Source organism: Bufo bufo, chromosome 2 (assembly GCF_905171765.1).
Source record: "Bufo bufo chromosome 2, aBufBuf1.1, whole genome shotgun sequence".
NCBI lineage: Eukaryota > Metazoa > Chordata > Amphibia > Anura > Bufonidae > Bufo > Bufo bufo.
In genome coordinates, this window is record NC_053390.1 from 452,326,814 (window position 1) to 452,353,995 (window position 27,182).

General features: G+C 42.1%; 1 protein-coding gene across 2 annotated transcripts in view; it reads right to left on the reverse strand.

Moving 5' to 3' along the window:
• LOC120989463 overlaps nucleotides 1-27,182 on the reverse strand; it is a 57,761-nt gene that overhangs the window by 23,599 nt on the left and 6,980 nt on the right. The window contains exons 2-7 of one of the 2 annotated variants that reach the window (XM_040417580.1): nucleotides 26,231-26,320; nucleotides 13,580-13,874; nucleotides 12,740-12,847; nucleotides 12,556-12,638; nucleotides 5,964-6,177; nucleotides 1,689-1,815 (exon numbers count right to left, since the gene is read on the reverse strand). In XM_040417580.1, the coding sequence (XP_040273514.1) occupies nucleotides 1,689-1,815; nucleotides 5,964-6,177; nucleotides 12,556-12,638; nucleotides 12,740-12,847; nucleotides 13,580-13,874; nucleotides 26,231-26,301 (898 nt within the window). In that variant the 5' untranslated portion in view covers nucleotides 26,302-26,320. Of the gene's footprint in view, nucleotides 1-1,686; nucleotides 1,816-5,963; nucleotides 6,178-12,555; nucleotides 12,639-12,730; nucleotides 12,848-13,579; nucleotides 13,875-26,230; nucleotides 26,321-27,182 lie in introns of both variants that reach the window. The other variant, XM_040417579.1, reaches the window with a different exon arrangement.

The following is a 27,182-nucleotide window of genomic DNA, read 5'->3' on the forward strand; positions in this document are numbered from 1 at the left end:
TTACCGGTAACTATTGTCATAATTTTTCCCTTCACACATGACAGCACCATGATGGAAAAATGAATCAAGCCAGCAAAGGAGGCTCCAACACTGAAAGAGGAACTGAGTGTTCCCTTTTTTAAATTGCTCTAAGGATTCCTGCCCTGCTGTGGGGGCGGATTCATCTCTCTATGGTGCTGTCATGGGTGAAGGGAAAAATATATATTCTCTAATCCTTATAACCACTACAGAAAAATAAGAAATGCTTGACAGAACATTTTGACATTATAATCATTTAGGGGGTTTGATTTTTAGGTTAATAATGCCATCTTAGACACTTATGGCGTATTCCCAGGATATGCTATAGGGCAGTGATGGCTAACCTTGGCACTCCAGCTGTGGTAAAACTACAACTCCCAAGATGCCCCCCTTGCTTGGCTGCTCTCAGAACTCTATAGAAATAAATGGAGCATGCTGGGAGTTGTAGTTTCACCACAACTGGAGTGCCAAGGTTAGCCATCACTGCTATAGGGGGTGACCTGTCCTGCCTGATGAAGTGGTGAAAAATGAATGGAGAGGTGGCCGTATATGTGTGCGGCTCTGCCTAGTCACTTCCATAAGTTCACACTACGGTTTTTACCACAAAATTTTGGTGCGGACAGCCACTCCGAAATTCCGCTGAAAACCTGCTGGTGGCCATGTCCTCTCTACCTCCCGTAAATCTTATATCTGCCCACTAATTATGTTTTTCATCATACTCGTGTTGCATTTTGAATCACCCAATTAGTGATTGGCACAAGCTATATTTCGGGCCGTGGTGGTGGAACCAATCTAGTACAGGTTCATCTTTCTGGTTGGTTTATGCAGTCTCTCTACTTACAATTTGGACATTACTTGATGCACTGCACTTTCCAACTTAGTTAGTAAATGTTTCATCGCTTGTATGTTTTATGGCTACATCACAACAACAATTATGTTACTACCATCAGGCCATATACTACTGTGATTATATTTCCTGTTCCCTGTCCACCACCATCAATTAGGAGTTGTTTTTAACAGTATTTTATCATGTAATTGTGTTTTGCCTCTGATATTGTTTTCTATGCTTAATAAAATGAATAACGGTATAAATCCTATTTATTTTTGGTCTATACGCAGTATTATTGGGGTTTTATGTAATTTGAGCAACACCATTAGACACTTTGGGGATCATTTACAAAATAAATATATGCCAATTTTTGGCATATTTTAGAGGCATATTTTGTCACAAAGGCGTTTTGCTGCAAAATTTATGCCTTTTCCCTGCTCATGCCACTTTTCTGAGTTGGTGGGAAAAGGGGGTGTGGCGTGGGCAGGGAAGAGGCCGGCCCATCTCATTTACTTTATGGCGTGGAAAATGGTCTTATGCCAGCAAGATGTTGCACGGCCGGCGGAACCAAGCGCCAAAGTTATGTAGAGGCCTGTGCTAGCACAGGGGTAAAAAGACTGGCGTATAAATCGTCAGACTTAATAAATGACCCCCTTTGTACTTACTTTTTAGGAAATTTTTGCTTTGGTGTCTCAGCTCCAAATTAGACCCAATTTAAAAACACGGGCATTTTAACCTATTTGGTACTAAGCACCCAAACTTGTATTCTATGTATAACTGTGCGCCTGGAGTGGTGAGCAGATCACTATTGGTTCCTTTTGTTTGCAGTACAATACCTGCTGCTGCTTTTGCTCTGATAAACTCTCCTTGTTACTGACTACATGTAGGTTAGTTTTGATGATTTTAGATGGTATTAGTATTTGATCTTTCACTGGTTCTGATGGGACGCTGTTCTTGCTTGGGTCTGCCTACAATAAAAAAATAAAACATAATTAACTGAGAAATTATAACACAATGTATTGAGTACAGTAAGAAACGAATGTATTAAAAGATTTTAATTCTAGCTACCGTATATACTAGCCTTCAATTATATAAATATACCACTATTATACAGATGAAGAAAACAAAGCAGCCTTTCTATCTTCTTTAGGAAGTATCCTGCGTGCACTGATTTTAAAGGAAACCTGTCATGTTAAAAATGCAGTCTGATCTGCCAGCAGCAGGTCACAGAGCAGGAGGTGCTGAGCAGACTGATATATTGAATCTTTCTCCATATAACTATACAATTTATTTTTTATTCATTTATATCCCTGCTCCTTTGACTGACTCTCTCTCTAGTCATAAGTAGGCTTACCCATATGACCACTAAAGCACAGATGGAGCAGGGGTGCATATGAATAAATTACACTAAATTACCCCCCGCCCCATAACTAAATATCAGTCTGCTCAGCTCCTCCTGCTCTATAACATGCTGCCTCCATATTGCACTGCAGTAATGCAGGACGATTACGGCAATACCACATTTGTATACTTTTTCTTGCATTTGAATACTTTGAAAAAAAAATGCTTTTTTTTATTTTCATCGCCATATTCTGACCCTTTTTTTGTAGGTATGTCTACATTCGGGGAATCACAATACCATATACTTTATGGAGCTCTGTGTTTGAGATCCTGGATAATGTACACAGACCACCACAACATATGTTTAAGAGTTGTCTCAGGTTCCGTTCATCTAGGACATTGGCCATCAGATCTAATCCCCATCTTAAAAAGTAGTTAAGGAGTTTTATATAAACAATTATCAGCGATGCTGCGTGGCGCTAATAGATAGATGATGAGTGTTTTCAAGTATAGACTGCCACTGTGCTAAAGTTAAAGGGCCCACATCTACCTCCCACTTCTCTAGGAGTCCAACCAAGTATCGATTCCCCAGGCTTTTATCCAGAAATATCCCACATCACATGGCCGTACAATACAGTGGAAGCAATATCGGTAGAGACAATATGTCTGACTCTGCACAGCGTGTCGCAATTTCAAATAGGCGTAAAAAACTGATCTTTGCAACCAAAACTCAGTCTGTAATTGCTGAGAACATTTAAACACAGCATTAACATATAACCTTCCAACTTATATATTTCCCATAGAAAGGCATTTTGCTATAAAGGAGCGTACTTAGTACGTCCCTTGATGCCAAGAAGGTCTATGATATACCACCAAATTTTATGGATGAGGTGAAAAGTAGGTAAGCTAGGAGAATATAGTTTAAATGCATGCATCTCCATTATTAAAGGGTTTCTACCACCAGAAATACTGTTATGTAGCTGACTGACATTAGCGATGCGCTAATGTCAGCACTACATAACAGTATGTTTCTAACAGTAGTTCCTGCAGCCGTTTTTGTTAAAAACGTACTTTTATAGATATGCTAATGAGCCTCTAGGTGCTATGTGGGCGTCATTAGCACCTAGAGGGCTCCGTCCACTAACCATTTCAGCCGCCCATCGCGTCCCTCCAGCCCGCCCCGCTCCTGTTGATTGACGTGAAACTTCTCAGTATCGAGTACCAATTCCTGCGCCTGCGTCGTGTGCTTCTGTATTCGGCGCAGTGAGTGAATGCCGCGCTCCTGGTGCCGGCTTCCTCATTGTAACGTAGTTGGCGCAGGCGCAGTGAGGAAACCGGCGCCGGGAGAATACAGAAGCGCACGGCGCAGGCGCGGGAATTGGTACTCGATACTGAGAAGTTTCACATCAATCAACAGGAGCGGGGCGGGCTGGAGGGACGCGATGGGCGGCTGAAATGGTTAGTGGACGGAGCCCTCTAGGTGCTAATGACGCCCACATAGCACCTAGAGGCTCATTAGCATATCTATAAAAGTACGTTTTTAACAAAAACGGCTGCAGGAACTACTGTTAGAAACATACTGTTATGTAGTGCTGACATTAGCGCATCGCTAATGTCAGTCAGCTACATAACAGTATTTCTGGTGGTAGAAGCCCTTTAAAAGTTTAAATCACCCCCCTTTCCCAATTTTGTATATAAAATATATATAAACGAAATAAACATAAAACATATTAGGTATCGAAAATGTTTGAACTATATATAAAAAGACGTCAATCGCCATTTTTTTCTCATCTTGCCCCCCCCAAAGAAATTTAATGATCAAAAAATCGTGCATACCACAAAAATGGTACAAATAAAAAATAAACAAACACAGTTCGTTACGCAAACAAACAAGCCCTCATACAGCTCTGTAGACCGAAATATAAAAACAATTATAGCTTTCAGAATATGGCAATGCAAAAAATTTTTATTTTCTTCAAAGGTTTTTAAGTAATTAAACAAAATAAAAACTATACAATTTTGGTATCGCTGCAATTGTATTGAGCTGCAGAACAGGGATGTCATGTAATTTTTAGCTCGCAAAAACCTTGGTGGAATTGTGCTTTTTTTTTTCAATTTTACCCCACAAAGAATTTTTTTCCTGGTTTCCAATACAAGACACAGTAAATTATAAGGCATTAAAAAAATGCATCTTGTCCTGCAAAAAATAAGCCCTCACATGTGAACAGAAAAATAAAAAAAAAGTTATGGCTATTGGAACGTGGGGAGGAAAATAAATAAATTAAGATAGGCTAAGATAATTTTAATCAAGTTAGATCTGCGCACCACCGACAACGGCATCTTATGTTTCATTCTGTCCAGTAACGGAATTAAGTTGAGCCCTATGTAAACCAAATCAGCCGCAGTGATCCACAATCCACATCCTCCCTAGTTCCATATGGAAATCCTGCAATTTTAGGCGAATTCCGCAAGAGTGGCTAATGGTTCTACAGCCACGGCAAATAACAGGGGGGATGACGGACACCCCTGTCTAGTGCCTCATTCCAATTGAAAGCTATTCAACATTCCATTGTTGACTCTTCTACTGGCCCTTGGAGTAACAAAGAAATTTGATCCAAGCAAGATATTCCGGAGCAAAACCCATTTTCTTCAGGCCCACAGGTACCCCCACTCTACACTATCAAATACTTTAGCAGCATCTAGCGAAAGAACTGCTTTATGAGCGGAGCCACCAGGACAGTAAGAAACAGTCTACAGAGATTTGCTACTGTAGACTTTGCAGGTATAAAGCCTGATCGATCGGGATGTATTACAGAAGTAATTACCGTGGCCAAGCTTAACGCAATTCCTACCCCCAGCCCACCTTAATGTACAACATACAATAATTCTCTCATCTCTCTGAAGAGAGGTGGGGCTGCAAAAAAGCACCAGAACGAGAGTAGTGATTGCATAAACAGAAGTGAATCGGCCATTTAGATTTTTTTTCTGTTTTGCTGTTTTCTGCATGGAATAAATATTTTTTATTTTTTATTAGTACTTAAGTTTAGTTTTATATAGTTTATTTTGATTTGGGGGGAAAGGGGGCAATTTTTTTTTTTTTTTTAAAGTTCCCTTAGGGAACTTGCACATGCAATCGTTAGATTGCTTTTGTCATAGACTCCACAGGTAGGGTACCCATAGGAACAAACCTGTAGCAGCCTCGGATCATTCAGGAGGACTGAGGAAGCCGCACACAGTATCTGGCTCCCCCTACTGCCGCTAGGGAAAGCCACTGCAGGCCCAGGAGCATGCTCTCCCGGGTTTTTTAGCTCCCAGATGCAGTGGTCACATCTGACCAAGGCATCTGAAGGGGCAAAATGTCTGCAATCATCTTTATCCTTTAAAACAGTAGGCACCTGGCGGCCATGGCACCTGATGCGCTCGCTAGCGGGTGCCATCTTTAAATACCCAGAGAGTGCTGTACATGCCTCCAGCTTTAGGCTTCATGAACACGACCGTATTTTTCATCCATGTGGTATCCATTCATTTCTATGGGATCATAAACACATCTGTGTTTTTTGCAGACCCGTTTATAGGTTTCACAAATTAGAGAATATATCCTATTCTTGTCCATACTGTGGATGAGAATAGCTCTTTCTACTGATGAAAGTGAGAAATATATGGAATTCACAAGGAAGGTATCTGTATTTTGCAGACTGATATATGGACGCAGCTGTCAGCTCTCCAGTAAAGAATGTATCATAATAGGTGGCACGTCATTGTGCTATGTTGTTACCTGTTGTGTATCGTGAGATTTCACTTGTGTAGGTAATTCAATGAAACGAGAAGGCACGGCATCTGGTCCTAGCTTAGAAACTGTTGCTCCTGGATATAAGATGTAGTCTTTTTCAGTAAAATGATCACTACAAACACCACTGGATGTTAAAGATTTTTCACGGTGCATTGCCTCAAGCCACTTTGACAACAGTTCAGGATCATTTGATGGAAACCTGTAGACAGTTTATAATATATCACATTTTATTACCACGGAATAACATGTAAACCAGGGGAAATGCAATTAGATAATTGAGTCTGAAAGCTTTCAATCCATATGACAAGCACTGATGATACCAGCAAACAAAGGAAAATAAAATATACAGTGCCTTGCAAAAGTATTCACCCCCTTGACTTTTTTCGTATTTGGTTACATTACAGCCTTAAGTTCAATGTTTTTTTAATCTGAAGTTTATGTGATGGATCAGAACACAATAGTCTAAGTCGGTGAAGTGAAATAAGAAAAATATATAAATAAAACTATTGTTTAGAAATAGAAAACAGAAAATTGGGATGTGCGCATGTATTCACCCCCATTGTTAGGAAGACCATAAACTCTGGTGCAACCAATTACCTTCAGAAGTCACATAATTAGTGAAATGATGTCCACCTATGTGCAATCTAAGTGTCACATGATCTGTCATTACATATAAACACCTTTTTTGAAAGGCCCCAGAGGCTGCAACACCTAAGCAAGAGGCATCACTAACCAAACACTGCCATGAAGACAAAGGAACTCTCCAAACAAGTAAGGGACAATGTTGTTGAGAAGTATAAGTCAGGGTTAGGTTATAAAAAAATATCCAAATCTTTGATTATACCCAGGAGCACCATCAAATCTATCATAACCAAATGGATAGAACATGGCACAACAGCAAACCTGCCAAGAGACGGCCGCCCACCAAAACTCATGGACCGGGCAAGGATGGAATTAATCAGAGAGACAGCACAAAGACCTAAGGTAACCCTGGAGGAGCTGCAGAGTTCCACAGCAGAGACTGGAGTATCTGTACATAGGACGACAATAAGTCGTACGCTCCATAGAGTTGGGCTTTATGGCAGAGTGGCCAGAAGAAAGACATTACTTTTAGCTAAAAACAAAAAGGCACGTTGTGAGTTTGCGAAAAGGCATGTGGGAGACTCCCAAAATGTATGGAGGAAAGTGCCCTGGTCTGAGGAGACTAAAATTGAACTTTTCAGCCAACAAAGAAAACGCTATGTCTGGCGCAAACCCAACACATCACATCACCCAAAGAACACCATCCCCACAGTGAAACATGGTGGTGGCAGCATCATGCTGTAGGGACGTTTTTCAGCAGCCGGGACTGGGAAACTGGTCAGAGTTGAGGGAAAGATGGATGTTGCTAAATACAGGGATATTCTTCAGCAAAACCTGTACCACTCTGTGCGTGATTTGAGGCTAGGATGGAGGTTCACCACCGCAGGACAATGACCCCAAACACACTGCTAAAGCAACACTTAAGTGGTTTAAGGGGAAACATGTAAATGTGTTGGAATGGCCTAGTCAAAGCCCAGATCTCAATCCAATAGAAAATCTGTGGTCAGACTTAACCACCTCAGCCCCCCTAGCTTAAACCCCCTTAATGACCAGACCACTTTTTACAATTCTGCACTACACTACTTTCACGGTTTATTGCTCGGTCATACAACTTACCACCCAAATGAATTTTACCTCCTTTCTTCTCACAAATACAGCTTTCTTTTGGTGGTATTTGATTGCTGCTAAGATTTTTCGTTTTTCCGATATTAATCAAAATAGGCCGCAATTTTCTCAAAAAAAGTGTATTTTTAACTTTCTCGGGTTAAATTGTTCAAATATGATTACATTTCTATACAAGCTTGTGTCAGAATTTATTGTGCTACATATCTTTGATAAAAATAAATAATCCGATAAGTGTATATTTATTGGTTTGCGCAAAAGTTATAGCATTTACAAACTATGGTACAAAAATGTGAATTTCCGCATTTTGAAGCAGCTCTGACTTTCTGAGCACCTGTCATGTTTCTTGAGGTGCTAGAATGCCAGGATAGTATAAATACCCCCCAAATGACCCCATTTTAGAAAGAAGACACCCCAAAGTATTCGCGGAGGGGCATGGTGAGTTCATGTATGATTTAATTTTTTTTCACAAGTTAGCGGAAAATGAAACTTTCTGAGAAAAAAATAAATAAAATAATAATAATAATAATAATAATAATAAAGTTTCCATTTCTGCTAACTTCTGGCAAAAAAAATAAAAAAATCTCCCATGGACTCACTATGCCCCTCAGTGAATACCTTAGGGTGTCTACTTTCCGAAATGGGGTCATTTGTGGGGTGTGTTTACTGTTCTGGCATTTTGGGCGGGGCTAAATTGTGAGCAACCCTGTAAAGCCTAAAGGTACTCGTTGGACTTTCGGCCCCTTTACGCACCTAGGCTGCAAAAAAAGTGTCACACATGTGGTATCGCCGTACTCAGGAGAAGTAGGGCAATATGTTTTGGGGTGTATTTTTACATATACCCATGCTGGGTGAGAGAAATATCTCTGTAAATTAACAACTTTGTATAAAAAAATATTAAAAAGTTGTCATTTACAGAGATATTTCTCACACCCAGTGTGGGTATATGTAAAAATACACCCCAAAACACATTGCCCTACTTCTCCTGAGTACGGCGATACCACATATGTGACACTTTTTTGCAGCCTAGGTGCACAAAGGGGCCCACATTCCAATGAGTACCTTTAGGATTTCACAGGGCATTTTTTACGCATTTGGATTCCAAACTACTTCTCACGCTTTAGGGCCCCTAAAATACCAGGGCAGTATAAATACCCCACAAGTGACCCCATTTTGGAAAGAAGACACCCCAAGGTATTCTGTGAGGGGCATGGCGAGTTCCTAGAATATTTATTTTTTGCCACAAGTTAGCGGAAAATTATTATTTTTTCTCTTACAAAGTCTCATATTCCACTAACTTGTGACAAAAAATAAAATTTAACATGAACTCGCCATACCCCTCACGAAATACCTTGGGGTGTCTTCTTTCCAAAATGGGGTCACTTGTGGGGTATTTATACTGCCCTGGTATTTTAGGGGCCCTAAAGCGTGAGAAGTAGTTTGGAATCCAAATGCGTAAAAAATGCCCTGTGAAATCCTAAAAGTACTCATTGGAATTTGGGCCCCTTTGCGCACCTAGGCTGCAAAAAAGTGTCACACATGTGGTATCGCCGTACTCAGGAAAAGTAGGGCTATGTGTTTTGGGGTGTATTTTTACATATACCCATGCTGGGTGAGAGAAATATCTCTGTAAATGACAACTTTTCCCATTTTTTTATACAAAGTTGTCAATTTACAGAGATATTTCTCTCACCCAGCATGGGTATATGTAAAAAGACACCCCAAAACACATTGCCCTACTTCTCCTAAGTACGGCGATACCACATGTGTGACACTTTTTTGCAGCCAAGATGCGCAAAGGGACCGAAAGTCCAAGTACCTTTAAGGAGGGCATTTTTAGGCATTTGGATTCCAGACTTCTCCTCACGCTTTAGGGCCCCTAAAATGCCCCACATGTGACCCCATTTTGGAAAGAAGACACCCCAAGGTATTCCGTGAGGGGCAGGCGATATAGAAGATTTTTTTTTTTGGCACAAGTTAGCGGAAATTTTTTTTGTTTTTGTTTTTTTCTCACTAAGTCTCCCTTTCCGCTAACTTGTGACAAAAAGTTCAATCTTTCATGGACTCAATATGCCCCTCAGCGAATACCTTGGGGTGTCTTCTTTCCAAAATGGGGTCATTTGTGGGATGTTTGTACTGCCCTGGCATTTGAGGGTCTCCGCAATCATTACATGTATGGCCAGCATTAGGAGTTTCTGCTATTCTCCTTAGGCCTCATGCACACGACCGTTGTTTGGGTCCGCATCCAAGCCGCCGTTTTGACGGCTCGGATGCGGACCCATTCATTTCAATGGGGCCGCAAAAGATGCGGACAGCACTCCGTGTGCTGTCCGCATCCGTGGCTCCGTTCCACGGCCCCGCTAAAAAAAATATAACATGTTCTATTCTTGTCCGCGCTTTGCGGACAAGAATAGGCATTTATATTGTCGGCGCCCGTTCCGTAAATTGCGGAAGTCAACACGGGCACCTTCCGTTTTTTGCGCATCCGCGGTTTGCGGACCGCAAAAAACGGCATGGTCGTGTGCATGAGGCCTTATATTGAGCATACGAGTAATGAGATTTATTTTTTTCGTTCAGCCTCTGGGCTGAAAGAAAAAATGAACGGCACAGATTTCTTCATTCGCATCGATCAATGTGTCAATGTGGATGAAAAAATCTCTGCCCAAAAATGTGCAAAAAAAAAAAGAAGCTGCGATCACTAATAAAGATCCAAAAAGCTCAAAAGTGATCTTTATAGCGCCGCACCGATTTTACGGTGTTTTTGCAGTGATCAGAAAAAAAAAAATTCTGTCACTGCGGTGGGGCAGACTGAACGCAAGTGTGCGCACAAGATCAGGCCTGATCGGGCGAACACTGCGTTTTTTGTAGAGCCTAAGGTGACCCTAATGTACTGATATAGATCTGATTGCGATCACTCTTGATCACTTACAGATACTATATAGTACTAGTGCTGATTAGCACAGCGATGACGCTAATCAGCGACTAATCAGTGACTGCGGTGCGGTGGGCGCTAACTACCTAACAAGTGGCTAACTAACTGGCGGTGATAAGGGACCCTTAGGCCCCATTCACACGTCCGCAATTCTGTTCCGCATTTTGCGGAACGGAATTGCGGACCCATTCATTTCTATGGGGACAGAATTTGTCCCGCTCCGATCTGGAATTGCGGATCTGCACTTCCGGGTCCGCACTTCCATTCCGCAAAAATATAGAACATGTCCTATTCTTGTCCGCAATTGTGGACAAGAAAAGGCATTTTCTATATAGTTCTGGCAATGTGCGGATCCGCAAAATGAGGAAAGCACATTGCCGGTGTCCGTGTTTTGCCAGGGGGGTGATCAGGGAATCTATATGGGGTGATCAGGGGTTAATAAGTGACAGGAGGGGGGGGTGTAGTGTAGTGTGGTGATTGGTGCTACTTACAGAGCTGCCTGTGTCCTCCGGTGGTCGATCCAAGCAAAAGGGACCACCAGAGGACCAGGTAGCAGGTATATTAGACGCTGTTATCAAAACAGTGTCTGATATACCTTTCTGGGGTTAAAAAAATCGCATCTACAGCCTGCCAGCGAATGATCGCCGCTGGCAGGCTGTAGATCAGCTCGTTTACCTTGCGATTCTGTGAGCGCGCGGTCACAGGAAATCTCGGCTCACGCAAGATGACGCATCGATGCGTCCAGGAGGAATAACCCGGCAGGACGCATCCCTGCGTTAGGCAGTCGGGAGGTGGTTAAAGATTGCTGTTCGCAAGCGCAAACCATCCAAGTTGAAGGAGATGGAGCAGTTTTGCAAGGAGGAATGGGCAAAAATCCCAGTGGTAAGATGTGGCAAGCTCATAGAGACTTATCCAAAGTGACTTGGAGCTGTGATTACCGCAAAAGGTGGCTCTACAAAGTATTGACTTTAGGGGGTGAATAGTTATGAACATTGACCTTTTCTGTTATTTTGTCCTATTTGTTGTTTGCTTCACAATAATAAAAAAAAAAAAAAAACATCTTCAAAGTTGTGGGCATGTTCTGTAAATTAAATGATGCAAATCCTTAAACAATCCATGTTAATTCCAGGTTGTGAGGCACCAAAATATGAAAAAAGTCAAGGGGGGTGAATACTTTTGCAAGGCACTGTACATATCAGGGGTCAAAACAAATGCTGTTTTCTGGGGTACTGCTAAATCATTTCACCACTAATATTGAAGGTATAATGTTAAGATCAATAGTCTGACATTAAAGGGAATCTGTCACCATGATCTTAGCCAATTAACTGCAGTAATACATGAGTAGTACTGCAGATCACTATTTTATATTTTCCGACTGCCCCCATTCCTCCACTGTCAGTGCTTAGCTGTGTTAAAATACAGTCAGGACTGCTGTGCATGAGTCTTCTATATTATGTTAGCACAGCAGTCCTGACTGTATTTCAGTGCAGCTTTGAGAGCTGTCAGCAGGGGAACAGGGAGCTGTAGTAAAAAAATAAATAAAAGAATGGCGTTGTGAAGTCCCCAACCGTAGGACTACTCATGTATTACTGCTGATAATAGTCCAAAAATCTTGGCGACAGATTCCCTTTAAGGGGGTTTCTGTAAATATAGTTTAATACTTACCATAACTGAACATTTGTTACATTTATATACAGCTTAGACAGTCATGCAGCTATTGGAAGAGCAGAGATAGCAGCTGCATCCAGGCCCTGGAGCCTGAGGGGGCCCATAGGCCCCTCTGCCACATAAGACGACAGCAATATTGCAATCAGCACATGCTGCAGATTTTGAATCAGGCCTAGGAGCTTCCAGTTATGTACCTGTTGATGCATTTTTTAGGTGATCTGGATACCAACCAAATACAATGCTGAAGATCAGATAGTTATTATTAGTATTTACCTAAAAAATAGCTGCTGGCATCCTTCACAACAGGTATTATGGCACCCATAGACTGCACAAATCTTTACCTTGTCCAGCTCATTCTAGAAAGAAGGTAGTAAGAGGGTAGAGTAGGACTGTGATTCTCACTGATAATTTCAAGCAGCCACTGATGGGAGCCCCCCTGACCTCTTACTTTCATCACCTTTTGCTCTTGGCATACTTCGGCCTCTTCTTTCGCTTCTGGTAGTGAGAATTTTTGTCTTTCAGAATTTTGACATGTATCCTTTGGTTCTTCAGAGTCAAATGATACCTACAATACACACACGTACGTATACAAAGGTTAACATAGCACAAGGCTAGGAGTCTGCAGGGGAGGGAACACTGTAAGAACTAAATAAGAAGACATTTATACCTTTGTAGAAGTAAAGTAGGCTTTGTGCCTGTTTAGTTTTGCTTCTTCCTGGCACGGCCACTGACCAAAGTGCATCCCAATTATTGCCAGATGTAAAAAGATGACAGATAGAACTGGACTGGCTGCTTTGGACCACTGTTTCCTTTATTTGTTGGCGAAATGCCTTATAGATGGGAGTCTTACCTATGGTATTCTATCCTAGCGGGAGAACAGGGGCCTGCCGTTACCACTACACGTGTGAACAGCTCTTCCCAGCCTCTCATCTGCTGACTTGTGGGCATCCCTGTTGTTGTCTGCCTTTAACACAGGGTGAGTAAAAAAAAGTCTCAGGACACCCTTTTATTTTGATTGCCGCAAAACTTGATCCAATATAGCAGCTTTCAAGATGGCGGCCATGTTCCGGACATAGCCTAAAAGATAGGCTCACTAACCTATTACGTGCCGGGGTAGTCAGATATTTCATTTTCCCTTTCTTTTCTGAAATAAAAGGGTGTCCTGACTTTTGGCTGGAATACCCTTTAATATCTTTATTTCCATAGCTTATATAACCATAACACCTTTAAAGACGATTATTAGAATTATCTTACAGACATCTAGCTGCCATGATAACCAGGACTATATATCCGTTACCTCAACATCGACTTCAGTTGCAAGCTCATTATCAATTACAATAATTTCTTCAGCTATCTTCTCTTTCTGTGTTTTTTTCTTTTCAAGTCGCTCTTTTAAGTGGCTTGGGAACCCATCAAAAATCGAAGGCACTGCATCTAGTCGTAGTCTAGGGACCAATACATTTGGACGTAGCATGTAGTCATTTTCGGCAAAATGATCACTGCAGATCCTGCTTGATGCAGAAGGCTTCCAGTTTTTACGTCGTATAGCTATAACCCATTTGGATAAACGTTCAGGATCCTTCAGCGGAAACCTATGGGAGATTTTTACTTTTACATTAAAAAAATAACATATTTAAGTTACAATTAATGGCAAATTTGACATCTAACAGTGTTCCTCCAATTCACACTGACCCACACGGTTACCATATGACGCCTGGAATAAGAGGTATACACAGATCTCATAGGGCCAACCTGCACCCCCCCTTCAACCCAAGTTTCGTCAAACAATCCCAGACAATGAGAAACACAATGTGTGACTCACAAGATTTCAGATGAATTTTCTTAAGTGAAAGATATATATATATATATATATTTTTTGAATCATGTTTTATTGTTTTTAATAATAAAATAAAGTATTACATACAAGACTATGCATTGTGTTTTCTTATTTTTTCAAACATCAATCTAATCTGTCATGATCCTTATAGTCCCGTTAAAAGGGGGACGCAAGGAAAAAGGAAAAAAAAAACATTACAATATAATGAACTTGATCAAATTAAATAACATAGGGAAAAAAGTATATATAAATAAAAAGGTAACAAGCAGTAGTATGCTCGACATTACATCATAAAGGTAATAAAACTTTGTTGTATTGAGAGTGAAGTCAGTTATGCCATTTAGCCCTAAACTTGACTAATTTATTGGAGACTGAGGCGTTAACCATCTCATAGAGACAACTGTCGTTAACAGAGTTCACTATTTCCATTAACGGAGGTGGGTTTGGGTTTTTCCAGTAGTGGTCAATCTCCGTTCTAGTTGCTATGATCATATGAATAATGACTGTTTGGAAAGAAAATGGAAAGGAATCCAAATTGATAGAAAAGTAAGCTTTGTGCCATTGATAGGGATATGGGGGATTTGCATATTTGAGTTAGAATTATATTGAGTTCAAAATGGGTTTGATTTCCCTACATTCCCACCATATGTGCTCCATATCCACTTCTGCTGATGAACATTTCCAGCAGACATGAGAAGATGAAGGGTACATTTTAGGCTACTTTCACACTAGCGTTCGGGGCTCCGCTTGTGAGCTCCGTTTAAAGGCTCTCACAAGCGGCCCCGAACGGATCCGTCCAGTCCTAATGCATTCTGAGTGGAGGCGTATCCGCTCAGAATGCATCAGTCTGGCAGCGTTTGTCCTCCGCTCCGCTCAGCAGGCGGACACCTGAACGCTGCTTGCAGCATTCGGGTGTCCGCCTGGCCGTGCGGAGGCAAACGGATCCGTCCAGACTTACAATGTAAGTCAATGGGGACGGATCCGTTTGAAGATGACACAATATGGCTCAATTTTCAAACGGATCCGTCCCCCATTGACTTTCAATGTAAAGTCAAAACGGATCCGTTTGCATTATCATGAAAAAAAAATATATAATTGTTCATGGTAATGCAAACGGATCCGTTCTGAACAGATCTAAGCGTTTGCATTATAGGAGCGGATCCGTCTGTGCAGATACCAGACGGACCCGCTCTGAACGCAAGTGTGAAAGTAGCCTTAGATAATCTGTGAGGAGTATAATACCATCTGTAGAGAATTTTCCTGGAATTTTCCAGATGGTTAAGGCATTTGGAGGAGGCACACATGATGGAGAACGCAGATTCCCATTGCTCTGAGGATACACTAACGTTTAAAGAGGACCTTTAATAAAAAAACATTAATCGAGATAAATACCTTTACTTGTGGGGCTGATGCTGCCACTCTGCCTGATTTTTCTAAATATCACTCCTACGCCCCGCTGTGCCCTCCTGTAGTTTTCCCACTCAGTATATTGCTAATACTGAGCATCGGTACAGGGAGGAGGAGACGCCAGGGTTTCTCAATGGGCGTCTCCTTCTCCCTGGCTGTGCCGCGATCCGATCACAGCGGAGAGCGTCACAGCCAGGGAGAAGGTGAGCTCTCCTTTTTTCTCGATCAAACGCCTTCTCCGCATCCAGAGATAGGAGAGAAGACGCTCATCTTGCCCCTGCCACATAAATAAGATCTATTATGCGGCTAGTACCATATAGCGTTTGTCTGGATTTAACAAAACCTACTTGATCATGATAGACCAGGCAAGAAATCAGGGTAAACAGTCTGTTGGCCAATAGTTTAGAGTAAGTTTTAAGACCAGTGTTTAGGAGAGAGATTGGTCAGAAATTCTCTGGTTGGTCAGGACATTTTCCTGGTTTAGGAAGGGCTACTGTAGTGGCTTGGAGCATTTCAGGTGGAATCTTTCCGGTGGACATTATATGGGAGAAGGTGAACAAAAGATAGGGAGATATTATTTTTTCAAAGGTTTTAAAGTATTCGTTGGTTATTCTGTCTGGACCTGGAGATTTTTTGTTTTTGGTAAACTTGATAATTTGTGTTCTTTCTGCAAAATAAATTGGTTTATTAATTTGCGCTAGTTGATCAGGAGACAGTTTAGGAAGTGAAATATCAGATAGGAATTTATTAATGAGGTCTGGGGTCAGTTGGGGCACTGAGTTGTTATCTTTGAGATTATATAAGTTAAAGTAATAATCGGCTAACGTGTTGGAGATACCCTGGGGATTAATGATCTTTTCTTTGCGACAGTTGTAAATAAACTGTAATTTTTTTCTGATTTGGCCGACTTAATTTTATTGGCCAATACTGTACTCGCTCTATTTCCCTGTGAGTAATATTTGTCCTTAGATTTCCTCAAGAGTGTTTGACGTTACTTTGATAAAGCTGGTATAGTTTGAAACATAAATCTTTAAGTTGGTTTAGTATAATTTGGGAAGGGTTTATTTTGTGCATGGCTTCTAGGTTAGTTATGTATGTACATAGTTGTTCCCCACGAGTGTGTCTTTGTTTTTTTTAAGAAGGCAGAAATGCGAATAAGATGGCCTCTTACATAAGTCTTATGTGCGCACCAAGTCGTGGTGGGTTGTACATCAGGAGTGCAGTTGTACATGAAATATTCTTTAACCTCTTGGGGACACATGACGTACCGGTACGTCATGATGTCCCGGTACTTAAGGACACATGACATACCGGTAGGTCATGTGTAGTTCCGATCCCCACCGCGCGGTGGGCGGTGATCGGAACTGGGTGCCTGCTCAAATCATTGAGCAGGCACCCTGAGGCAATGCCTGGTGGGGGGGTCCTGTGACCCCCCGTGTTTGCTGAGTTTCCGGGTTATTCGGGTCCCGATAACCCGGAACAGGATGGTGATCGGTAGTGTGATAATACACCACCAATCACCATCCTGCGATCCTGAGAGGTGAGGGCGACAGCTTGCCCCCCCCCCCACATTTTTTTAGGGCGCAGGCATTTCATTTTTTTTTGTGTACGCTGACTGTGGCCGGCACTCTTAGCGTCTGGCCACTGTTAGCGCATCACACACCCCACCGCTGATCAGCGAGTTTGAATTTTTTTATTTATTTTTTGGCCTTTTTTTTATTTATTTATAAAAATATTCTCTGTTAGGTTTAGGGTAAGTACGTGAACACCCGTGCCCCCACACACGCCAAATAAAGATTTCCACGCACACACACACTCCCCTATTGCCCGCCGGATGTTCTCGGCTGAGGAGGCATATGCCCAGCTCGCCTCCGAGTCCGAGAGCCCCAGTGAGGACGAGGATGACCCCACTTTTTTACTTTTGTCATCCGCGTCCTCCTCATCATCTAGCAATGATGATGAGCCCCCAAGGCAGCGGAGACGCCGCCAGGCGGAGCAAGGGGACCACCATACTAGGGACCCTGTGGCCCACACTAGTACGAGCAGCTCTGGGTCTCTTACTAGTTTTCCGGCCCACCAGTTAAGTCCACCGGAGCCCCCTACCGGTGAACTTGCATGGTGTACCCCAGAGTATTTTGAGCCTGCGATTCCTGATTTTGTTGGCCAACCAGGAATCCAGATTCCCACAGTGGGCTTCACTGAATATGACTATTTTAGTCTTTTTTTCAGTGACCACTTTGTGAACCTGATGGTGGAGCAAACGAACCTGTACGCCCAACAGTTTATTGCGCAACACCCGGGCTCCTTTTTGGCTAGGGCCGGTGGCTTGACTCCGGTCAGTGCAGCCGAGATGAGGACGTTTTGGGGCCTCGTGCTGCACATGGGCGTAGTCAAAAAACCTAGTGTCAGGCAGTACTGGAGTGGGGACGTCCTCCTACCAGAAGCCACTTTACAGTACGGCCATGACACGCTCCCGGTTTGAGGCCATCCGGAAATGCCTGCATTATGCAGATAATGCAGCATGTCCCCCCCAAGGTGATCCTGCCTATGACCGCCTGTACAAAATCAGGCCGGTCATCGATCACTTTCGTGCCAAATTTTTGGAGGCCTATGTACCTGGAAGGGAGGTCGCGGTTGATGAGTGTCTCATTGCTTTCAAGGGGAGACTCATTTTCCACCAGTATGTTCACTCTAAGCGGGCGAGGTATGGCGTGAAGCTGTACAAACTTTGTCAGAGTACCCCAGGGTACACTTACAAGTTTCATGTGTACGAGGGGCGAGATTCCCGTATTAAACCCCCAGAATGTGCCCCTACTCTGGGTGTTAGCAGGAAACCTGTGTGGGACCTTATGCACCCACTGCTAGATAAGGGTTACTACCTGTACGTGGATAACTTTTATACCAGTATCTCCTTGTTCCAGTCCCTCGCCGCCAGATCCACGTCTGCTTGTGGGACCGTGCGGAAAAATCACCGCAGCCTCTCTACCCACCCCTCCAGGTACCTATCCCCAGGGGTGAGACCTGTGCCCTTACCAGTGGAAACCTGTTGCTGGTCAGATATGAGGACAAGAGGGATGTCCTTGTACTGTCCACAATTCACGGTAACTGCATCACCCCTGTCCCTGTGCGAGGTACCGTGGCAACGGTCCTCAAGCCCGATTGTATCGTCGACTACAATCGGTATATGGGAGAAGTTGATCTCTCTGATCAAGTCCTCAAGCCATATAATGCCATGCGCAAAACCCGGGCATGGTACAAAAAAAGTTGTGGTCTACTTGGTACAGGTTGCCTTGTACAACTCTTTTGTGCTGTCCCGGAGCGCTGGCAACATAGGGAAATTCCTGTAGTTCTATGAGGCAGTCCTCAAGGTCCTGATCTTTTCTTACCGGGAAAGAGCAGGCCGGAGTACCTCGGGAACTGGAGGCGCCCGGATCGTCCCTGGCCAACACTTTCCAGGTGTGGTCCCCCATACTGAAAAGAAGGGACGGACCCAAAAAAGGTGCAGAGTGTGTCACAGGAGGGGGATACGGAAGGACACCACCACTCAGTGTGACACGTGCCCCGATCATCCGGGCCTCTGCATTATTGGTTGCTTCAGAGAGTACCACACTTCCATGGAGTACTAAATTTATAATCCCCTTACCCAATTTTAATTCCATTTAGCCACTGACAATCGGAAAAAAACTATGGTTCTCAGACTTGAGACACTATAACAAAAACATTTTTTTCAAAAATATTATTTTGTAAAAAATACCCCATGACCTAACCCCTCAGATGAAAAAGGTAAAATAAAAAAAAATAAAAAAGGTATTTTTTTGTCACAAATAGTGTAATAGCAAGCGATCAAAAAGTCATATGCCCCCCAAAATAGTGCCAATAAATCAGTCCTCTCATCCTGCAAAAAATTAGCCCCTACCCAAGATAATCGGCTAAAAACCAAAAAAATAACGGACTCTTAGACTATGGAGATACTAAAATGTTTTTTTTTGTGGTTTATAAAAAGGATAATATAGTGTAAAACCTAAATAAATAAATAAATAAATAAAAATTAGACATATTAGGTATCGCCACGTCCGTAAGAATCTTCTCTATAAAAAAAAAACATGACCTAACCCCTCAGATGAACACGGTCAAAAAAATAAAATAATAACTGTGCGAAAACAGCTATTTTTTGGCAAATTTTCCATTTTAAACAGTTTTTTCCAGTAAAAAAGCAAGGGTTAACAGCCAAACAAAACTTTATATTTATAACTGATTCTGCAGTTTACAGAAACACCCCATATGTGGTCGTAAACTGCTGTATGACCAAACGGCAGGGCGCAGAAGGAAAGGAACGCCGTATGGTTTCTGGATGGCAGTTTTTGATGAACTTTTTTTTTTGGCACCATGTCCCATTTGAAGAACCCCTGATGCACCCCTAGAGTAGAAACTCCATAAAAGTGACCCCATCTAAGAAACTACACCCCTCAAGGTATTCAAAACTGATTTTACAAACTTTATTAACCCTTTAGGTGTTCCTCAACAGTTTATGGCAAATGGAGATGAAATTTTAGAATTTCTATTTTTGGTAACCTTGCCTCACAAAAATGTAATATAGAGCAACCAAAAATCATATGTACCCTAAAAATAGTCCCAACAAAACTGCCAACTTATCCAGTAGTTTCCAAAGTGGGGTCACTTTTATGGAGTTTCTACTCTTGTGGTGCATTAGGGGCACTTCAAATGGGACATGGTGTAAATAAACCAGTCCAGCGAAATCTGCCTCCCAAAAACCACACAGCGCACCTTTCCCTCTACGCTCTACTGTGTGCCCGTACAGTAGTTTACGGCCACATATGGGGTGTTTCTGCAAACTACAGAATCGGGGTAATAAATATAGCGTTTTGTTTGGCTATTAACCCTTGCTTTGTTACTGGAAAAAATGGATTAAAATTAGCCAAAAAATTGAAATTCTTAAATTTCATCTCTATTTGCCAATAACTCTTGTGGAACACCTAAAGGGTTAACGACGTTTGTAAAATCAGTTTTGAATACCTTGATGGATGTAGTTTCCAGAATGGGGTCATTTTTGGGTGGTTTCTATTATGTAAGCCTCACAAAGTGACTTCAGACCTGAACTGGTCCTTAAAAAGTGGGTTTTTGAAAATTTCTGAAAAATTTCTAGATTTGCTTCTAAACTTCTAAGCCTTGTAACGTCCCCAAAAAAATAAAATGTCATTCCCGAAATGATCGAAACATGAAGTAGACATATGGGGAATGTAAAATAATAACAATTTTTGGAGGTATTACTATCTATTATAAAAGTACAGAAATAGAAATTTGCAAATTTTTAAAAATTTCTGGTAAATGTGGTATTTTTTTTATAAATAAAAAAAAAGATTTTTTTAAACTCCATTTTACCAGTGTCATAAAGTACAATATGTGACGAAAAAAACAATCTCAGAATGGCCTGGATAAGTCAAAGCGTTTTAAAGTTATTCACACATAAAGTGACACTGGTCAGATTTGCAAAAAATGGCCTGGTCCTTAAGGTGAAAATGAGCCCAGTCCCTAAGGGGTTAAAAGCTTCATTAATTTGGAATTGGGTGGAAGGTAAAGATAAATGATAATTGTTGGTCCGCCAAGGTGTGTATGAGAGTTGGTTGAATTGCTCCGAGATTTGGCATGAAATTGGTACGTGGTCGGACCAAGTTATGGATTCTATGCTAGAGGACGTAATGTTTTGTAAAGACTATTTATCGACAATTATCAAATCTATCCTCGAGTACTGTTTATGGGGGTGTGAAAAAAAAAAGTGTAATCGCGTTCTGATGCATGTAACACTCTCCAAGGGTCATATAAATCTTCTGCCAGAAGATACAATTTGCGCAGTAAGGAGGATTGGGATTTCGTGAGGTTCGACTTATCTATAGAAGGTGATGGGGACAAATTGAAGTCTCCACATATAACTAGAGAGCTTTGTTTGATAGATAGGGATGATTATTACCTCTTTGATAAATGCGAGTTTATTTGTATTTGGTGCATATAAGGAAACTAAGGTATATATTGCATTATTGATATTACATACAAGTATAATATATCTCTCAGCTCCGGTAACAGGCAGTGCGGGCAGCGCTCACTCACTGACGTCACGTGCCTGCGCCTCCCACTAGGAGGCGCAGGCACGTGACGTCAGTGAGTGCCGCCCGCACTGCCTGTTACCGGAGCTGAGAGTAAGGTACCCTAGTAAACAGATGAGCGCTGATTAAAGTTAAAGTTACGGATTACAGTTTATAAATGTACTCCTGTGAGCGTCGGGGAGGGGGATCTGTGCATGGCACGGTTATGGGGATCTGTGCATGGCACGGTTATGGGGATCTGTGCATGGCACGGTTATAGGGATCTGTGCATGGCACGGTTATGGGGATCTGTGCATGGTACGGTTATGGGGAGAGATCAGTGGATGGCACTGTTATGGGGAGGGGGATCTGTGGATGGCACTGTTATGGGGAGGGGGATCTGTGGATGGCACTGTTATGGGAGGGGGATCTGTGGATGGCACTGTTATGGGGAGGGGGATCTGTGGATGACACATATAGCATAAGATGCTATATAGTGTCATCCACAGATCCCCCCATAGCAGTGTCATCCACTGATCCCCTCCCCATAACAATGCCATTCACAGATCCCCCTCCCCATAACAGTGCCATTCACAGATCCCCCTCCCCATAACAGTGCCATTCACAGATCCCCCTCCTCATAACAGTGCCATCCACAGATCCTAGTCAGTTCCCTGGACTGGAGAAGATCGTCTTATAACAGGGAGGCCTGGGAATTCAGGGGTAGTCTTATACGGCGAGTATAGCGCAAACCCTATATTTTAAATGGAAAAGTTGGGGGTCGTCTTATACGCCGGAAAATACGGTATACTAGTAAATTATTTTATGGTTAAGCCTATAAGTGTCAGACTCGTTCAAGTGAGTTTCTTGAATGCAAATCACGTCACTTTTAAGGGAGTTAACTTCTTTCCATAATAGAGATCTTTTAAAGGGACTATTTAGTCCATTGACATTAACTGAAGTAATACAATATGCTACAGAGCAAGGGGCGGGTCCCCCAGCGTATGGGTGTCGCAGTCACTCTACAGCCGTAAGTATAAAAATATCGAACTCACTTGTCACTTAGGAATTACAGATAATGCTAAAATAAAAGGAAAGGAAAAAAAAGGGAATAAGATAGCTAAAGTTAAACAGAACAATTCAACTCCATCTATAACACAATAGATAAATTAGAGTCTGGTTCGAAGAGAACCAACTGGATACCAATTTATCCAGGTATCAATGGAGGTGGGTTGTAGTAAATGCAAACATGTTATCTCCAATGAGACCTGCAACAAAAAGTGTAGATGAATAACTGAGTCTAGTGACCCTTGAATAAGGAAAAGGATATGTCCTTTGAGGTAGGTAGGATAAGTCCTTTCTCGTCCTATGAGACTTTCAAGTCCATTCTCTAGCCAGAGTAGGAGGCCTCTTTTTCATGGGCGATCTGCTGTCTTCATTCACCGTAGCCAGAAACCATTTCTGAAGTAGCTTCATGGCATCGATCGGGGAAAAGATCGTGTGAGCGATTCCGTTCTTGAAGATTAAGAGTTTTAGGGTAGCCCCATTTGTATGGAATATTATGATCACTTAGGATTTTAGTAGCAGCAGAGAATTCTTTACGTCTGTTCAGCGTTGCTGCTGAGAGGTCGGAAAATATTAAGATGTTCTTGAAGCGTTTAGGAAGGTCTTGTGCGGAATTTGCTGCTTTGAGAACTAATTCTTTGAAATGAAAGAAGTACAGCCTAGCAATGATATCTCTGGGAGTGGCACTGGGAGCACTTCTGGGTTTAGGGATTCTATGCACTCTATCAATTAATAGATCTTTTTGTTCTGCATTGGGAATCAGTGCGACAAAATCATCTGTAAGAAAGTCCTTGATAGCTTCAGCATCAATGGTTTCAGGGACCCCTCTGAATCTTAGATTATTACGTCTTGAGCCATCCTCAAGATCCGCTAGTGTGAGTTTCAATTCTGAAATATCATCCTCAACATCATTGTGTGGGTCCACCAACTGGTTGTGGGCATTAGTAAATTCTTCTATTTTATCCTCAATATGAGACTTTCTCCAATTTGGGTAATATCTTTTTGCAAGGCAATAAACGCAGATGTAATATCTTTCTGTATGGAATGTCTCAGGTCAGATAGTAAGGACCGTAAAGTGGATTCTGTAACTGGTAAAGACTGGTTGTTATCATTTGGGGGTGATGGGGAGCAGATTGCTTGCAGACTTTTCTCCTGGGATAGGATTCCCTCATTATAGGAAGTGGCATCCTTCAGCATATTCTGATAGTGGGCAGAAGCTGGTGGCTGAAGCTATTTAGATGGGGAAGATGCTGCAGAGGTGGACTGACCTGTTAGAGGTGAGGGGCTTCTTCCCCCTGTATTGCTGAGGCGTGCTGGGAATGGAACAGTGTCAGGCTGTTTCTCCTGTGCCTCGTGGTGTGCGGAGCAGGCGTCATCTTGGATTTCTCCAGCAGCCCTGCTGAACACTTCGATCTTGGTAGGCGCTTCCCATGCTTCCAAACGGTGAGAGGGGGGACTGAGTAGTGTCCCACTACCTTTAGTTGGTGCTACGGGTCACTGACTTTGCTTTTTAAAAACTGCAGGCTCTGGAGCTAGCGTGTCTCGCGTCTGCTCAGCTCCTTATCCGGCCACAAACCCCCCCCCCCCCCCCCAAGATATTGTTTTTAATTAGAAAAAAATGTAACCACGTTTTTTTTACCCTCCCCAACCACTAACTTTAACAAACATTTATGTAAAAAGAAGTGGAATAGGTTCTTCACATATATGGCGCTCATTCTGCACACTATATTTCCGAATTTATTTACACAAGACTGATATAAGCACACTGATAAATCTCCTGATTCCCTTCATATGGTACATTATAGGACCCATGCATGATACACTCTGGGCATAATAAAGCTCGCTGACGTAGTGTGCACTACCCTGATGTCAGAACGGACAGGACAATGGAACTGGAGTGACACTTTCAAGAACACCTGGGATTCATGGATTTTCTGCCAGCTTAATAATAATGGCTCTTTATGTTTGTGATGACCACAAAGCAGGAGGGATTTGTCACAGCTAAGGATATTATATATCATGCAATACAAAGCAGAACCATTGTTGTAGTTATTTACATATAGGCTGAGAAGACTCTTCTTTCTGTGTCTACTAACTCTACAGTGACCAATTAAAGGGGTATTCCCATCTTGGTCATTTATGGCATGTCCATACCACCCAGAAAAGTTGGAGTTGGATCCAAGAATGGGGTGAAGATGAATAATGTCCTCCACCCATCCAGCACGGGTGAAATACTAACCATGTCCAACTGCTAAGGTTCTTAGAGGCTGGTAATTAGGAACAAAAGAGGGGTTTGTGATAGTAATCCAGGCCAGAAAGTGTTCCTAATGTACCAGGAAAGGGTTATTCGAGTGCATCCCATCTGTAATAGAGTTTATTTGGGTACATTCTGTCTCGCCAAAGAAAATGCCAGTCTATGCTGGTATTTAGCAGTGGGCGCTCGAGCAGTAGATTAGCCATATTAGGGTCCATTCACACGTCCGTATGCGATTTGCAGATCCGCAAAACACGGACACCGGCAATGTGCGTTCCGTATTTTGCGGACCGCATATCGGCGGCACTCAAGAATTAGGACATGATTTTTTTTTTGCAGAACGGAATTGCGGATCCACAAATGCGGATGCGGACAGCGCATTACGGCCCTATTGAAAATAAATAGGTCCGCACCTGTTCCACAAAATTGCGGAACGAATGCGGACCCATTTTGCGGACGTGTCAATGGACCCTAAAGGAGTAATTTCCAATCTGTCCACATAGTTAATTTATTCACGGGTCAGTAAAATATGTGCATACAGTATTAACTATTTCATAGTGATTGCCAAGGATTTGCCACAATATGTGTATAATGATGATTGGCTGCTTTTTGTATAAAGTTTTCATAAACTAAATGGGTCACAAGCTGTTTGGTAGAGAAGCTTACTGTGCGCAGACCCCATCATACCTGTGTTGCGTCTGCTTCTCTCCATGCAGTGATCACTGCATACTTTTATGAATCTGAAACACCGAATGAAAGCAGGACTGTAGTCTCTACAGATTTTAAGTGGAACAGTGTCTAGTATGAATTAATTCAGAGGTCTGGTGTCTAATCAATATAGGGGGCCTGGTGTTCTGAAGTTATTTAGGGTTTTCATCTACTGTCTAATATGGGGTATCAATCAATTCGGGGGTCTGTGGTTTGATTAAATTGAGTGGCCTGGTCAAGGGTCTGAATTAGTGTTGCTGTTTAAGGTGGGGTTGAAATGCAGGGTCAAAAATATCTGGGCAGCAAACTCTGCAGTTTACAGGAGAAGTTGTCATGGTGGCCTGGGACAGACGGGGGAAGAAAATGAGTCATTGGATGTAATTGTTATACATTCTGCTTATGAATCTGCATCTAAATTGGTATCACATAATTTTATAGTAGTGTATGACAGTATTATTGAGAATAATTTGCATGTGAATGCTTCTTTACCTGATGGTTGGGGAGGAGATATGTTTGTCCTGTCAGAGAAATTCCATGGAAAATACTCCAATATACAAGAATATAAATAACAGTGGTTACCTGAAGAACTGTTTCCCACATCCTTTGACAAAATAGTTATGGCAACCGTATGCCACACAGGTCATCGGCATACTGATCTTAACTGCAAACCTAGAAAGGATTAAAGAAAATAATTCCATGTAACACAGTAAGGAATCAAAAATATGGCATTATTCATATGTACCTCCAGGCTCCAGCCATGAAAACATGGGCTAATGTACATTAACTATGTGCAAACTTACTTCAGATTCTGGGACAGAACATAGCAAACAGCGTCTTATGTCAGTCCTATAAGAGTCTATTCAGACACTGCAATCATACTGGGGTAGATTTATCAAACCTGGTGTAAAGAAAAACTGACTTAGCTGCTCATAGCAACCAATCAGATTCAACTTTTCATTTTCCAAAGAAGCTCTGAAAAATAAAAGGTGAAATCCACTAGCATTATGTCAGTGTAGTTCAGTAGATTCCAGGGTCACACAGCCTTATAAATCAGTACAATGCTGGGCGATCCTATAAGAGGAGGGGAGGTCAGAACGGGCCAGTTTCTCGCATTGAACTCACTTGTAGGTGTCTGGCCTTGGCTCTGGTGTTGCTGCTTTTTCTGTCTCTATGGTTACAGACTACCAACACTATGTAGTCAGATTCTGCAGTCACCCTTTACTCCCCTTCATATGCCTATAGGCTAGCAAGGTGCAGAAACATTACCTTACACGTTCAGGGTAGGTTCACACAGAGTTTTTTGCAGGACGTTCAGAGACAGATTTTCCTGCAGGATTTTCAGCCAACTCCAGAAGTGAAGCAGAGAAAAATAGAAGTCCTTCCTTTATATTTCTAATTCCTTTCAAATCCACTTCTGGCTTTGGCTGAAAAACCTGCAGGAAAATCGCTCTCAAAAACGTACCCTCACAGTGAACCGACGCAGCAATTTTCTGTGTGGGTGCCCCTTCATGTCTGGAAGGTAGTATTTATC